The sequence below is a fragment of the Wolffia australiana genome, chromosome 4 (genome assembly GCF_029677425.1).
Source record: "Wolffia australiana isolate 7733 chromosome 4, ASM2967742v1".
NCBI lineage: Eukaryota > Viridiplantae > Streptophyta > Magnoliopsida > Alismatales > Araceae > Wolffia > Wolffia australiana.
Window position 1 is genome coordinate 20901626 of NC_135838.1, and position 16504 is coordinate 20918129.

Sequence of the window (16504 nt, forward strand, 5' to 3'; positions counted from 1 at the left end):
TTTACATAGTCATCAATTTTTATGTGAAATGAAACTTATTAGGTTTATGGAGTCATTAACTAAATTAGTTAGTGGGCCTGGATGGTCAAATGCCTAAAATGTATTAGACTTCAAAGGATATATTTTAAGTATATATTTAAATGAAAAAATCTGATGAATTTTAAAATATAGGAAGTGTAATAAATTAAAAAATATGGTTTATGCGTCTTTATGTAATTTTGACATAGCTGACAATACTTGTGAAACTTTTCTACCTAATTAATTAATATCAAATATAGGGCAAGGGGTCATTCCATAGGGGAGGCAGGAATTTAATTTCTGAACTTTTCTTTACCTAGAAGGTATTATAAATAGGTTGAGAAGTTAAAACTGTAGTTTTTGGAAAGATTTTATCAATACATTTCAAGCCATCCATCTCATTAAATCAATAATAAATTAAATTAATATTAAATTATAATTGTATGAAAAATTCCATCCTAGACGTCATCCGTGACGTCCGACACTCGTCGGGACCACCTCGTCACCATCACCGTCACCGTCACAGGCAATCCGTCACCATCACCGTCACCATCACGGACCCTCTGAAACGTCACCGCCACCATCACGTCATCCGTCACGTGACCATCACGATGACGCGTGACGTGACAGATGATGAATGCAGATCACTACTGGGGAGTGCTTGAGCGAGATTGTGTTAGAAGTTGAGTGAATGCCCGTTTCATTGCAAAGAGGCATGTCTAGTGTATTGCGCATGTGATCAACTTAGTTATGCAGGCCGGATTGAAGGCGCTCAATGTCATCGAAGATGGCCCTGAGTCAAGTTTCATTGACGAAGTAGACCTCACAAACATTGATGTTGTGATGGATGCGGAGGAATATGATTCTCCTGCAATTTCCTTAGGGGATGTTGTTCGACGCTTAAGAGAGGTGGTGATTGCTGTACGAGGATCGACGAGGCAAGAGGCGAAGTACTTTACATATTGTAGACAGTTAAATATGTCAAACGCGAGGAGGAAGATTGCCCTACTAGGTGGAGTTCCACTTATAAGATGCTATGTGGGTGCATTGAAAATAAAATTGTTATCGATATGATGATGTCCACCGCTCTTCGAAAACAAGCTTTACTTGACGCAGAATGGGAGCTAGTGCAAAAAGTTGTCGACTTATTCAAACCACTCCAGCTTGGTACCTCTGTTGCTATCCAAAGCAAGGCACCGACATCAAATGAGGCTATAGTCATTATTAAGGGATTGATGACGCATCTAGAGCAAATTAATGTGCGCGTATCGAACTCATCCATGCTTATAGTTGGTCATGCTATCTCCGCTAGGCAAAGGAAAGCCTTATCTAATGTTTGTTCTGCTATGCGGGCTAAGCTTGATAAATATGTGTCTATACTAACACGAAATGAGGCTTTCACTATCGCGCCTTTACTTGATCCATCTATGAAGCTTCGCTTGATTGATCCACAAGCTAAGAATGAGGTTCTATCTACCGTCTGCAATATCATGGGGACATATTCAGTATAAAGGAACCCCAGGAATCGGTGCACCGAACCAACTGCTCTATCAACAACGAGTGATTTCATACAAATGGAGCTTGAAGAAATACTAGATCTGTCTGAGCTACCACAATGAGTTGATCCGATTGCAGAGCTCGATGTATATGCGATGGCCCCCCCAACATTTGATACGCAGGTGTTACATTGGTGGAAGACGACATGTATCATATAATTTGCATCGTTTATATTCAAAATCTTGTGCTTTACTTATTGAATTTCTGACTACTTTTACCCCGAAAACAAGTCAGCTTTCTTACCTCGCGTTAGCACTAGTGGCGAAGGAATTCCTAGCAGTTCAAGCGACGAGTGCCGCGTGTGAGCGTCTATTTTCAGAGGGTCGCCGAGTAATCAAGTACAGGCAATCGAGGCTCATGGCAGAGAGCGTTGAAGTGTTAATGATGTTGAAGTCATGGTACAACAACGACGACTTGAGAGCAGATGAGAACGAAAACGGTGATGAAGATGACGGGCCATTTAACATTCGTTTGAATGCACCGACGGGTTAGACTCTGTCCTTGCTCCTTGACTAGTGTAGAGAGCTCTATTATTTATCTTTGCCTTGATGAACAAAAATTATGATGATGTGATGGCAAATTATTTCATTTTTCAACACGCAGATTAGCGATCCACCACATAATACCGGCAACAATGATGGAAGAATCCCGCAGTCTAAATGCGAGACTCCTCTAGTTTTTCTCTCTCCAATTCCCCAATTCTTCCTCTAGTTTTTTCCTCTCTCTACCATTCTCTGGTTTTCTCTTTATCTCTGATTCTCTCTTTCGCTCTCTCTCTAATTATCTGATTCTCGCTTTTCCTAGCTATCTGCTCTCTACTTTTCTCTCGTTCCCTAACTCTGTCTCTAGTTTTCCCTCGGACCCTAATTCCATCTTTCTCTCTCCCTAATTATCTCTTTCTCCCTTTCTATCATTCTCTGATCTTATCTTTTTCTATCTCCTAATCTCTCTCTCCCTCTAATTCTCTGATTCTCTCTCTCTCTCTTATTCTCCCTTACTCTCTATCTATCAAATTCTCCCTTGCATTGTCTTCAATTCCCTCTTTCTCTTCGTCTCTCTAATTCTGTCTCTAATTATAAGATTTTCTTAGTCTAATTCTCTTTCTTCCTCTGTCTCTAATTATCTATTTAATTATTTGATCCTCTTTTCTTTCTTTCTAATTTTTTCTTTCTATCTGTCTCTCATTCTCTCTTCCTCTATCTCTTTATTTCTCTCTCCCTCACTCATAATCTATCTCTCATTCTCTCATTCTCTCTCTCTCTAATTCTTTCTTTCTCTCTCCACCATTCTCTGGTTTTCTCTTTATCTCTGATTCTCTCTTTCGCTCTCTCTCTAATTATCTGATTCTCGCTTTTCCTAGCTATCTGCTCTCTACTTTTCTCTCGTTCCCTAACTCTGTCTCTAGTTTTCCCTCGGACCCTAATTCCATCTTTCTCTCTCCCTAATTATCTCTTTCTCCCTTTCTATCATTCTCTGATCTTATCTTTTTCTATCTCCTAATCTCTCTCTCCCTCTAATTCTCTGATTCTCTTTCTCTCTCTTATTCTCCCTTACTCTCTATCTATCAAATTCTCCCTTGCATTGTCTTCAATTCCCTCTTTCTCTTCGTCTCTCTAATTCTGTCTCTAATTATAAGATTTTCTTTATCTGTGCAGAGCGGGATTGCTGGTCATCAAGCTGAGGGCGCTACTCAGGATTCAACCATCGCCAATAGAGCATACTCGGGCAGGAGGCGAGAAGCTGGTTCTGCAGCTAGAAATACCCAACCAGAAATCTGACTGGAATTTTGAAGGTTTGGGTGAGAAGAGGGACTTCAATTTTGAAGTGAGTTATTTTTCTTCAACATTTGTCCTATTCTTCAAAAAATTTATGTTGTACCCCACGTTTTGGATTTGGTGGATTAGTATGTATATATACTCAAGGAAATTTTCTCCACACAGTGTTTAATTTTTCTTCAAAAATTAAATTTCCCACCATGAGGAGAGATTGTGGCCTTTGAAGAAAAATTACTGATGAGAAAAATTGCAGAATTGTGCTCTCTAAATCTCTGATTTTCTCTCTCTATCTCTGAATCTCTCTGTCTCTCTCTCTAAATCTCTGATTTGCTCTTCCTCTATCTCTAATTCACTCTCTCTCTATCTATTTCTTCAATTGTCTATCTCTAATTCTCTATTTTTCTCTCTCTCCAGTTCCCCAATTATCTCTATAAGATTCTCTCTATCTAATTCTCTATTTCACCCACTTTCTAATTTTTTCTTTCTATCTCTCTCTCATTCTCTCTTCCTCTCTCTGTTTCTTTATTTCTCTCTCCCTCACTCGTAATCTATCTCTCATTCTCTCTCTCTAATTCTTTCTTTCTCTCTCTACCATTCTCTGGTATTCTCTCTATCTCTGATTCTCTCTTTTGCTCTCTCTCTAATTATCTGATTCTCTCTTCTCCTCACTTTCTCCTCTCTACTTTTCTCTCATTCCCTAACTCTGTCTCTAGTTTTCCCTCGGACCCTAATTCCATTTTTCTCTCTCCCTAATTATCTCTTTCTCCCTTTCTTATCATTCTCTGATCTTCTATTTTTCTATCTCCGATTCTCTCTCTCCTTTTAATTCTTTGATTTTCTCTCTCTCTCTTAGTCTCCCTTACTCTCTATCTATCAAATTCTCCCTTTCTCTGTCTTTAATACCCCTTTCTCTTCGTCTCTCTATCTCCCTCTCCCTTTCCTTCTCCAATTCTCTATCTCACACTCTCACCGTCGCTCTCATTCCCTCTGTCTTCCTCTCTCTCACTCACCCTCACCCTCTCCCTCTTCTTCTCTCTTTCACTCACTCTCTCCCTCTCCCTCTTCGTCTCTCTTGCTCTCTGTCTCTGACAAAACTAGGAACCCTAACATTTGAATTCATTACGGTTTGGATACACCCATCATATCTTCTTTCTTAGGTATGAGAACTAAAAAAAGTTATATCATTATTGAACAAATACCTAAATTTATTATTATTGAAATCTAATCATTCCACCGTCTAACCAAATTCTAGAAAAATATGGAAGTACACTTCGTTTCATGTAAGTCATTTTAATGAAATTAATTCTCAAAAAATCTATTAAATCAATTAATTCCTTTCCTTTAAAAGTGAATGAATTCAGTTATGTCACCCAATGAAATCAAATGAATTACCAAAATGAATTCAGTATAATCCCCTCTTCTGAATAAATTACCAAATGAATTCATTAAAATAATCCAAACTTTTTTCTTAAATCTAAGTGACAACAATGACATAAACCCCTCACATATCAGGTACCATTAAAATATAAATGCCATTATCACTAGATTCAATGACTGTTAGATTTGTACTGATAGAATTATAATGAATATGGTGTTTTGTGGCTTGTGAGTTGTGAATTAGTATAACCTCATAATAAATAAGAATATTTTTAGTATAATATACTTTGGTAGATGCATAACAATTTTTTGCAATTTTTTGCAGTTTTATGCAATTTCCGAACAATTATGTTATTTTCGTGCGAATTTTGTTCGTTTCATGCAAATTTTGATCATTTTGTGCGAATTTGTTCGTTTGTGCGAATTTTGTTCGGTCTTGCGAATTTGTTCATTTTGTGCGCATTTGTTCAGTTGTGCGAATTTTGTTCGGTCTTGCGAATTTGTTCGTTTTGTGCGCATTTGTTCAGTTGTGCGAATTTGTTTGGTTGTGCGAATTTGTTCAGTTTGTGCAAATTGTTCGAACATCTGTTCAATTTTTCGCACATAAAAAGAACAACACACTGAACAGACCCTGTGCGGTTCGTTTGTGCGAATTTTTTTTTCGTTTTAAACGAACAGAGCAGAACGACCATGTCCAGATTTGGGTGCCCTTCACTATCTTCTATGATTATCTCAAAAGTTTGTCTTCTAAGATTTTATTCAGTGATGATTGAGGGAACAATGATGAGATCCAATATTTTGAAAACTGTAATGTTACGTCTAAAGGTCAGACATGTGATGGCTCATTCACGGAACCCAGTAATAGTAGAATCTGTGCCACGCAAGGTGAAAAGATGGTCTGCTAATCTTATTTAATCTGCTTGATTCATCTCATTGGTGCTTCACAAATCGTTTCAGATCCTTGATCTAGTCTTTAAAACTCAACACTCTATCCTCAAAATCAAATGCCAAGGGCTAGGTTCAAATGCCACTGCACCTAACTCAACCTTCTTTGACGGATGAGCTTCCCTGGGAGTATTGAAGATAGAGTTCTTCTTCGCATACTTGCTGACGCTGCACCTAACTCAACCTTATTTGACGGATGAGCTTCCCTGGGAGTATTGAAGATAGAGTTCTTCCTCGCATACGTGCTGAGTAAAGAACACAATGGTATGGCCAATTCGGCAGAAACATGATGGCTTCAACCAGGCCAAAACTGGTTCACCCAGGATCTCTTGAGTCGAGTCAAAACCGGTTCACTTAAATAGGCAAATAATACCAAATGTAGGAAGAATAAACACAACCGCCATAAATTTATAGCCTCAATAAAGAAGCCTATTTTGTAGGTGACAAGTAGACGTATTGAACGAGTCTTTTTTATCTCTACCTTACTCGGCTCTCATCTCTTCTCTATTATCTCTTTCCTTATCATATTACTCCGTGGAGGTTGCACGCGTGCTCGCCAGATAGAAAATCGCGAAACCGTTGCCTATTCTGCGTCTGGGATTAGTCTGGCCTTCTAAGCTCTGCCGTCTCGCTCCATCCTGACGTGATGTGATATTCCTGTGGCGTATCGAATGGTTACAGAAAGATCTTCCCATATCAGTGCTGCCTTATCTGCTTCACCGATTCACATATTTAGTTGTCGCTATCAGACATTAGCTATCACATCGAGTTTCAATCAATGCCAGCGATGATTTTATCTCGCCAGATCCATGGATATAGGAGAGAGAAAGAGTTGTCTCATGCCGTCATGCGTAAGGGAATGACAGCGGCCGTCGTTCAGAGAACCAACGATTCATTGGAAGATACCTAAAAATTTAACGAGTATATTCACGGGCCGCATTTACAGGACAAGGATAAACAAGGGGGAAAGGGGAAAAAAAATCAAAGATCTTGAGAAAATTCCTCCTCCTCCCGCGCTCAAAACTGTTCTAACTTGCTCCAGATTTCCAGGAGAAAGAAAAGAGCACTTCTTCCTCCTCCAAGCTTGGGTGCAGGCCTTGACGGGAGATTGACAACGACAAGAAAGAAAACGCAATTACCGATGTACGTAGACACTTCTCTAGCCTGCTCCGTTGTCTAAGGGGGCAACGTGGTCGAATCCTCGACCACGTAAAAAAGGTTTGACCCCAAACGGATAATCGCCAAAGAATCTTATCAACTTCTGGGGAAGCTTTTTCTGCAGGTTTTTAGATAAGCTGACGACAAGCTACGTGGAGATGCTTGACAAGATCTTTCACCGAGAGGGAGAATCCGTCGTCCACCTGAGACACAACCCACGCGAGATCAATACCTATGAAATATTTTTTTATATTTCCTTTGGGTTTTAACTTCTCTCGACGTTTTTACCTGAGCTGTCACCGTTATGTCGAGTGTGGTATTGGCGAAGGGTATGGAGCTGGTGCTGACGACGGAGAGATGAAACTTCTCCATCTCGGCCAGCAGCCGGGTGAGCACTCCCTTGCGCTTCTCACAGTGCACTCTTACCAGAACGTTCTTCTCGCAGAGCTTCACCTCGATCTCTGGCCCTGGCGTCCCGTCTGAGTCCTCCTCATCTTGCCCATCCTCATATTTCCTAGACAGCACCGCAGATTTCATTGTTCTCTCTGCTGTCCGTTCTTCCAGAGCAGCCACCCTCTGTTGCAGCTCTTTGACGTACTTGATGGCGTCACCAAGCACCGATGCCTTATCCATCTGCATAAAAAAAAGGAGAAAAAATCTATCACGATACTATGATGGAGACATGCGTCGTGAAATATTTATGGGAAAAACGTAATTTTTAGAGAAGAAAAGTGGTCCCCTTCATTTAAGCTATGAATCCTAGTATGGTAACAACTGGTTGCAGGTTCAAATCCTAGAATCTGGAGACATAGTTGGCTAGAGGCAAGGTTTGTAAGGGAGTGTTAAAGAATCTTAATATGGTATATAAGCTATGGGTTCTAACCGGAACAGTTTGAATTTTAATATGGTATTCAAGCAGATTCAAATCCTAGAAGCAACGCGCTGTGCTTGGGACAGATAAGCTATAGCTTGTAAGGACGGTTAGTACGCGTTTAAATCTTAACAGAGTATCAGAGCGGGTTGCTGGTTAGAACCCCAGAAGCAGCAGGTGTTGTGTTGGGTGAGAATTGAGTACAACATCCTGACTAAGAGGAATCTAAAGCGCCCTTGCTATAGCTTTTAAGCACAGATGGTTAGAGATCTTGAGTCTGGATAGTAAATCACCTTCTTCAGGCCGGGGAGAAGGGCCGAGAGACCAATGAACCTACGGTTGAGATTCTCTCGGCGCTTCCTCTCCGCAATGATGTGATCGTGGGCCTGCGCCGGCGGCCTCACCCCCGTCTTGATCCTCTTCTCGTTCTGGGAAATCGTCATCTCAGAGTCTCTCTTCAGTCCTCGAGTTGCAGGAGAGTTAGAGAAGGAGATGATGCTGGGAGAGGACACATCAGCGCCGGAGGTGTCTGCGGAGGAGCAGCTGAAGGCGTGCCCCTCGGCGGGGCTGCCAAAGGAAGCCAAATTGGGATACATTGTGCTGTAGCTCGCCGACGAGTACGAGCTAAGGAAGTCGTCTTCCATGGCGGCCACCATCTGCCCACCTATCATCTGAGGGAATCAGCCAAATGGTTAGTTCAATGGGGAGAGGCGAACTCTTCTTTCGCGGGCGATGGGACCGTCGTATTCTCACCAGTTCCGCGGCCCAGGGAAGAGAAGCCAACTCCGTGTACGCCATTCTTCTTCTCTGCAGTCCACGTTCTACTGGGGAGAAAATATAACAGAAGACGATCAGGTTGGGTTATACTTAAGGAAAATTAATCTACCTTCTTAGAACGATAGCCATGGCATCAGCGCTTAGATCATGGGCCGTTCACTACAAGACACGTAGCACCGACGGGAATCTTCTATGCCCGCGGATCCGATATCGTTCTTCTCCAGCCGCCACGTAGCGCCGGCCAAGAATAACTGCCGACAAAATCTTCAAATGGGAAAAAACAATGAAGGCCCATCAGTCGACAGCCGGCGCCACCGCCCACGGCGGGAGATTCAGATCCGGTATATCCAACGGCGGAGATGGCCGCCAGAGGAGACATCGCAGCTCCGGCGACCGTCCGATTAAGAAATGAAGCGAGAAGTGGGGAGGAACCTGCAGTGTCATAGGTGGCTGGCTCTGATTGGACTTAGACTTTGATCGATCGATCGTTCTCGAGGGTGTTGGAGGCTATCATGTTGCGGGTCGGGTGGCAGGCGACGGCGATGACGGTGTCCACGTGTCCCTCTAGACGCTGCGCTATCTTGGTGACGGAGACCGGGATGCGGAGCTTGGTGTTGACGTGGCCCGTGTACGTCTTCAGAAACTTCCCCGTAGAGAAATTCCATAGCCTCTGTCACAAGTGGAAGTAAGCGCGTCAGTTATTATAGAAATTCATTTGACCAGGAAAGAAGCTAATCGAGTTTGTATGTGTTTAAGTCGCAGTCGAAAAATGTTTTAAAGCAAAGTTCAACTATGTTGAAACGTTTATCATGCCGATGAAAGTATGTTTTCTACAGTATTGTTGAATCAGATTGTGATCGCGTTATTGTCTTCAACCAGAAACGGCCGCTAATTCATATCCCATCCTATTCAGTCTCTGTTCCATTTCACCACCCCTCTAACGTTCTCTCTATCTCTCTATCTCTCTCTCTTGATTTTTGAACTGTACCATCGCTCGGTGTGGCCCACTATAATGGCCTGCTAACAGCCAAAACTTATATCGACTATCAAACATAACTGATCGACATTATTGCCTGATTTTTGTTTCCTAACATAGCTCTCCGAATGTCTGCGCCTTATCTTTCTGAGGATCACACAGAAAACTGATACGGTCCTCTATGGGCGGAAAGAGGTGCTAAACTTTTCTTGGATTACGGGTCTAAGTGAAAAGAACTGAAGCACTCTAGACAGGGATGAGAAAAGAGGAGGAACCGTTAATTTTACTCCTCAATCCCCGCTGAAACAATCACAAAGAAGAGAGATTTTTTAGGGAAGAATGAGAGGGAGGAACCGTTGCAGTTTACTTATTTCCAATATTGCCGTTGCCTTGTTTTGCCGCTTCCTTTATTGGTTTCTAGTTATTTTATTCTGAATGGTTTCCTTTTGTATTTTGAGGCGACCTTCTGTAATTTGAGGACTAAAACTTCTTAATCTTCGACACTAAGTACTCCCGTCATGTAATGAATGAGGGGGGATAGATATTTTTACTCGTTTTATTATTATTTTTCTAATGCTGTTATCTTGCACCTCCGAGTCATCCTGAGCCCCAATATGTTCTAAGAAATTTTGCATGCTTAGCCTGCTCCTGTCCAACCAAGTCCAGCACGGAGAGAAATAATCAACTCAATTGCCGGGGGGGGCATTCCTTATGGCAACATTTCAATGAAGTTCATTAGGGGAGATCCAACAACCGAGCTTTCAAGGAGAAATTATTCTTCAGCCGTAATTTAATTCCTACGCGGGATAAGATTTTCATTGTGATCTATAAATTCACAGAGTACGTCGTTTCTATGCATAGGTGCATGCATGTCGAAGGACCAATCATTCCATATTTGGCTTTATCCCAGCTCCCAAATCTTACATCACTTTTGAGTTCTTCGCTCCACAGATCCTCACCTTCTTCGTTTTTAGTGACTTCTTATCAAGTTCATCTGAATTTATTATTTACTTTTGTTGCCACATGTTCAGAAGAATGGTGATGGTAGTCAGCTATTTTCCGTCGATTAGCCGGCTCCCAATCAAGCCTTTGTACCAGATTCATTCTCCATTGCCACAAATGAACAATTGGGCACAATCCATGGGGACCAATTCTTTTGATACTCGCTATCCAAAGGATACCAGACAAGTTTGGCAATGAGATCCAATATTTGTTTTATCCAATATCTGGGATCGTCACTGATTATCAGAAATTGCTACTGTAGAATCGGCAATCCAATTTCGACTCCTGGACCCAAATCTTCATTTACCAGACTCTCACTATGGGATGCCAATATGGGAATTTTTTTCGCGAAAATTGGATTAAAATATCAAATTAGAAAAAAAGTTCATTAAGAACACAACTGGCATATAATTGGAACGCAGGCCTACCAAAGCTGTCCAAGAAGTAGCCAAATGGCAGGCGTGCAGGCCACTGGGTACAAGAGACATTAGTAATATGTTACGATGAACAATAAAATAACCTTGAATTTTATATGAAATCACGATAAAAAGTTTACATACATTGTTAAAATTCAAAAAAATTAAATCATACTGGCTGTTCAGTTGTGGGTAGGTGCAAATAATTTGGGGCATCCATCGGATTCTTGACCAAAAGTCCTCAAAATAGTACCACAAATTTTCTTATTTCATCACATTGGCGTAACATCTTCAAAGTGATGATTGATGCCCTTATTGAAGGGAAATTTTTTTCTATTGAAAGGGCATTTTGGTTCCAATTAAATGGGAAAACTTACGAATGAGTCGTCACTTTAAAGAGTATTTATGATATCGAGTAACTGATAACCAAAATTTGATACCAAGTATCATCATCTGCTATTGCCCACATATTATTGATAACCGGACTGATATTTGAAATCCGCTACGTTGACAATTAGGGTGCTGTAGTTCAGAATACGGACATGCTTGGGATACGGAATACAGATTGTGTTTCATTCACAGTTAGTACGTTACCAACATTTTCATAGTCGACATCCAATATCCATTATTGGATAACGATATAAGATAACAGATAAATTTATGCATGTTATCTGTTACAGTTCCATTATATGTCACCGTTCCAAGTTTTAAAAGTATTTTGTGTTTCGATTCCGATAATTATATATGTATTAGGCCAATAGGCATATTTCACATTTTATTGGTCCAATACTCGTTTCCTACAGAATCTGTGCGATGGCATGACCTTGTGTTAGGGCTTGGTGTTCTTCAGATTTGGCTTGTGGTGATGCTGGTGACAGAGTTTTGATGGGAGGCTGCTGTGAGATGGACGTCTGGTGGTGGTGTGAGGGAGGTGTGAAATTTTGTCAGAGGTGTGATGAGAAGTCTCTTTTCCTCTTGTATGTTCTGGAAACCAACAATCTTTGATTTCACATTATATTGAAATCCAGTGCATACTGGTTATAGAACTCTCGAAAGAAAAAATGGTATAATATAGTTCATACCATCCAATATAAATAAAAACATAAAATAAATTGAACACCCTTCAAATAATCCTCAAATCATGATCCAAATATGTCATGATTTGGATAGCAAAATTGTCTTTGAAGTTTTATCACCCCTGCTTGGCTCCACTTGCAAATGTGCACTCTAGCTTTTCCCAGGCTCCTCGTGATGATTTCAATTTACTAATGTATGTCAAGATGGTCTAGTTTGCTGAAGAAATTTCCGTATGTGTTGAATCAGAACTGTATGGGGTTCATTACATATTGAACTTAATCTTCACCCAACCAGCTGCAATGTTGACGACGGAGAGTGCTTTTCCCCAAATAGACGGAGAATTGACTTAAGTGTAATTACCAACTAGTGTTCGCCCGTCTCGATACTGGTACCGGATGACGGTATCGGGACGGATGCTGTAATGGATACCGAAAAGGGAATTTTGGGTATCTGTTTTTTTCGATATCCAAATATCGGATATCGGTATCAGATATCAGTTACTACAGTGCCAATATCCGATATCGATATCTGTCTCGATGTCGTCATCCGCCTCCGTCTCAGGGGGGAGGATGACGTTATAGGATATTGGTGTTGGATATCGGATTCCGATATCCAACTTAGAGGGGTTGTATAAAAAATATATTCGAGCAGACAAATCAACTTGCGGAAGAGAGTATCTAGAGCTTTTTAATTATTTAATGGCACGTTTAATGTATACAAGTCGAACTTTTTTTTTCTTCCATTTGGGATAACAGCAGGATTCCGAGTTTAGCAAACTCCGAATACTTTATCCCATATGGAAGAAAAAAGAAATTTTGGGCTGTATTTATTAGACGAATTGTTGATATCTTAAATATATTATATATATTACTGGCTCAAAAAATAATGAATGTTTATTAAAATATTATTATTTCATTTCATAAATATTATACCTTGTTTAATTTATACAGCGCACGATTTCGAATATCTCCCATATGGGATAATAGGATTCGAATTTTAATGTGAACTGCGAATCCCGTTATCTCATATGGAAGAAAAGAAAATTATTACACTGTATCTATTAATCGAGGTAAACATATTAAAAAGTAAGTCGTTGGACATTAATAAATCATTGAATGAGATGAATAGCATAATTCTTTTCAGTCGATACCGGATATCAGTTTCAGGATACCGGTTTCGATATCCGGATTCGTCCTCAATATCTGTCTGCACCTAATGGACGGATATCGTCTGATATCCGGATATCGGATATCGGTTGTCCGATACCGGATATCAGAGAAATATCAGTTGGACAAACACTATTACCAACAGTGCACACTGCTGATGCATCAGAGCTACATGGATAAACAAAATGATCCCCCATATTAAATACTTAATTCTTGTCGGGGATTCCAGATATGAGTGTGAAATTTATTGTACCAAGAACATGAGAAAGGTTGTCCAATTGTGGTGCCCAACAGATGGTAGTATAAGTGTCTTATTGTGCCCTTTCACATTTGTTCATTCAAAAAAAAAATGATGAGCTAAAGAGCAGCACTAATATGTAATATTGTACAGATGACTTCGCAAATGATGGGACACTAGGTCTCTTCGACCGAAGGTGACCCATGAGGAGTCTAATGCCAGAAGAGATGAATGATGTCCTTCGTCGTCTAGTTTGTCACATTGATTTGCCATGGAGTTGGGTTGGTAATGATGCGTGGAAGGGGAAGTGGTGATATGCGATGCATACTACGGTGCCCTCTCCTAGTGCATGAGTCATGTGCACACTATCAAATGTTGACCATGTGTTGGCCACATTAAATGCATGGATGACGGAGAATGGTCGGGGATTCTTGGGTGTAACAGCTCATTGGATTGATGCATATTGGACCTATTGTGAACGTGTTCTCACCGTTTGTGAGCTATGTGGGAAGCATGATGGGTTAAGGCAGAAATTATTGTTGATGTGCTTGAAGAATTTTGCCTGGACTCAAGTGAGTTATGTTAAGAGAATTCGTGATGGAGTTGTCAATTATGGGATAAAATGTTTATTGTGCTTTCCATTGCAAGTATTCGCATTGACCATTGAAAACATATATTAGTGAGAAAACTATGCAACAAAGGTATGGTGTTTAAAGCCTGATAACACGTTCCATGCATCCACACATAGTGAACATCGTTGTTGAAGCTGCGTTAAAGAGTCTTTTCTATTACCACAGTGGGAACCGTAGTTGAGGAGGAGAGTGATGTCCATAGGAATACCGACCTTTATGACAGTGAATCAGAGGAGGGAGTAGAAGAGGACAGCTCATTACATAGACACATGGGTTGTCTCAGTGACACAATCACTAAAGTGAGAACAATAGTTTGGGCTATTCGTCGAACATCAAAGTGACAAACATATTATGCTGATCTTTACAGGACACATAAATTGAAGCCAATGTTACCCTCAATTGAATGCTCTACACAATGGCATAGCACACACAAAATGCTAGAAGAACCCATTGCAAAGAGAGATGTGATTGATGTAGAGGTTGCATTCTTCACAATAGTGGGCCCGAGAAAAAGATCTCACATGAAGAGTGTGATCTTTGTCATGATGGTGACATCGATGTTGAACCATAAATATCAGGTATGATTCAACTTTTATCTATAAGTTATGTTTAGCATATGGATTTTCAAATAATTGTATATTAATTTCAGATATCGTGATAGCTTCTGAGTGATACAACGTCTGGACAATGGGCTTACGGCATAGTTCATGAAGCTTTATGATGTTAAGGCGAGACCAGTCCAAAATTTTGATTTCAACCACAAAAACATTATCTGTCATTATTGTTTGGATAATCCAAGTACACTATTTGCTACTATTCGGAATGTGATATTTGTTAGCTGAAAGAAGAGTTTCACTTTTCACTTCCTATTTGAATCTTGCATCAAATCTTACTAATGCCATGTAACGCATTACAGGTGCCCTACTGCTGCTTTAGGAAGTGGAAGCCCGTCATTGACACATACCACATCGGAGTGTGCGATTCTCATCGATGAAACCACATGAATCTAGTGTCATGAGCTCTGCTTCTGAATTTGACGATGACAACAACATTCTTAGATTCTCATCAGAGCAAATTTAGCTGATTCAGCCTAGTTCAAAATGAATCTTTGCAAGCCTTTATCTGACTCCACTTGATCCCATAGCCAAGTTGCACATCCTAGTAAGTCATGATACATATTTTGACTCATACACTGATCGTACGTACCAGAGCCGCTACAACTTTTTCCCAGAGATGATTAACTTTGTCCAGTTTCAGGTTGCCCACAACCTCTATTGAGTGCTACCTCCATTGCCCCAAACCTCCGCCGGGGGGGGGGGGGGTGGTGGTGGTGGTGGGGTTGTGTGTAACTGATGGCTTGTGGAATGAAATACTGTGGCCTCAATCTCACCAAATGACACCCATTATGTTTGGTTAAGTTTCCAAGATTGACTTCAATTTGGAACATTAATTAAGCATTATACATTTGTTTTATCTACATTGTCCATTTATCTAACCCATAAATTATACTAATTAACAAATGAATCTGAATATCTAGCCTGTTTGATGATGAAAAACCCTAAATTGTTTTGCATGGTATCCTTTATCTGTGCTGATAGTGTTCTTTTTATATGCCAAACAATCTCGATCTCCAATGTCAATATCCATCTAACGTTATCCAGAGCTGCTATCGGTTCATCAACGTATAACGATATCAGTTGTTGATATCCAAATCCGATATCATTCGGGTTCATAATTTTTTTTTTTTTTGGGGGGGGGGGGGGGGAAACTGATGGCTTGTGGAATGAAATACTATGTGGCCTCAATCTTACCAAATGACACCCATTATGTTTGGTTAAGTTTCCTAGATTGACTTCAATTTGGAACATAAATTAAGCATTAGACATTTGTTTTATCTACATTGTCCATTATCTAACCCATAAATAGTACTGATTAACGAATGAATCTGAATATCTAGCCTGTTCGATGATGAAAAACCCCAATTTTTTTTGCATGGTATCCATTTTCTGTACTGATAGTGTTCTGTTATATGCTAAACAATCTCGTATCCAATGTCAATATCCAACAAACGTTTTCCAGACTTGTTATCCGTTCAGCAACATATAACAATATCAGTTGTTGATATCCAAATCCGATATCGTTCGCGATCATATTTTTAGGATAATGATACCGCGATATTCTGTTACGGATATCGCATATGGACATTGGTAGTAGAACCCTATTGACAATTCCCGAACAGACATTCAATGTAGGCATCTGGATCCATCCTAACTTTTCCAGACACCCATATAATTAGGGTTGATATTGGATATAAGGATGGATACCAACAGGTAAATCCTAAAGGCAATTTGGCTCCCTCTGTAGTGAAGTCCACATCCAATGAAAAGTTTTTTCACCCTCTGATGCAAACTGGGAATATCTCTCCACTCTCTGTTACTCTTGTTCATATTTTCACCTTGGAGACAAGGTACTTAACCCAACAAGGGATGGGGATCAAACCCCTTCCCTACCAATAATTG

The 16504-nt window shown here is 40.3% G+C and overlaps 1 protein-coding gene across 1 annotated transcript; it reads right to left on the bottom strand.

Moving 5' to 3' along the window:
- Positions 1–6575: 6575 nt before the first annotated feature.
- On the bottom strand, positions 6576–8648 carry LOC144702332 (transcription factor bHLH25-like). The gene is made up of 4 exons (XM_078574338.1): positions 8455–8648; positions 7995–8372; positions 7119–7463; positions 6576–7033 (listed from the first exon to the last, which is right to left on the bottom strand). Exons 1-4 carry the CDS (start codon positions 8497–8499, stop codon positions 6959–6961), a joined length of 843 nt encoding a protein of 280 aa, XP_078430464.1. The 5' UTR covers positions 8500–8648; the 3' UTR covers positions 6576–6958.
- Positions 8649–16504: the final 7856 nt, after the last annotated feature.

What these genes read in the sequence shown, in the direction of transcription:
- LOC144702332 (XM_078574338.1), bottom strand. Translation starts at nt 8,499, where the DNA reads ATGGCGTACACGGAGTTGGCTTCTCTTCCCTGGGCCGCGGAACTG. An exon ending in TTCCCTGGGCCGCGGAACTG is followed by an intron (nt 8,373 to 8,454) that starts GTGAGAATACGA and finishes TGATTCCCTCAG; the next exon opens with ATGATAGGTGGGCAGATGGT. An exon ending in ACATAACGGTGACAGCTCAG is followed by an intron (nt 7,034 to 7,118) that starts GTAAAAACGTCG and finishes GTTGTGTCTCAG; the next exon opens with GTGGACGACGGATTCTCCCT.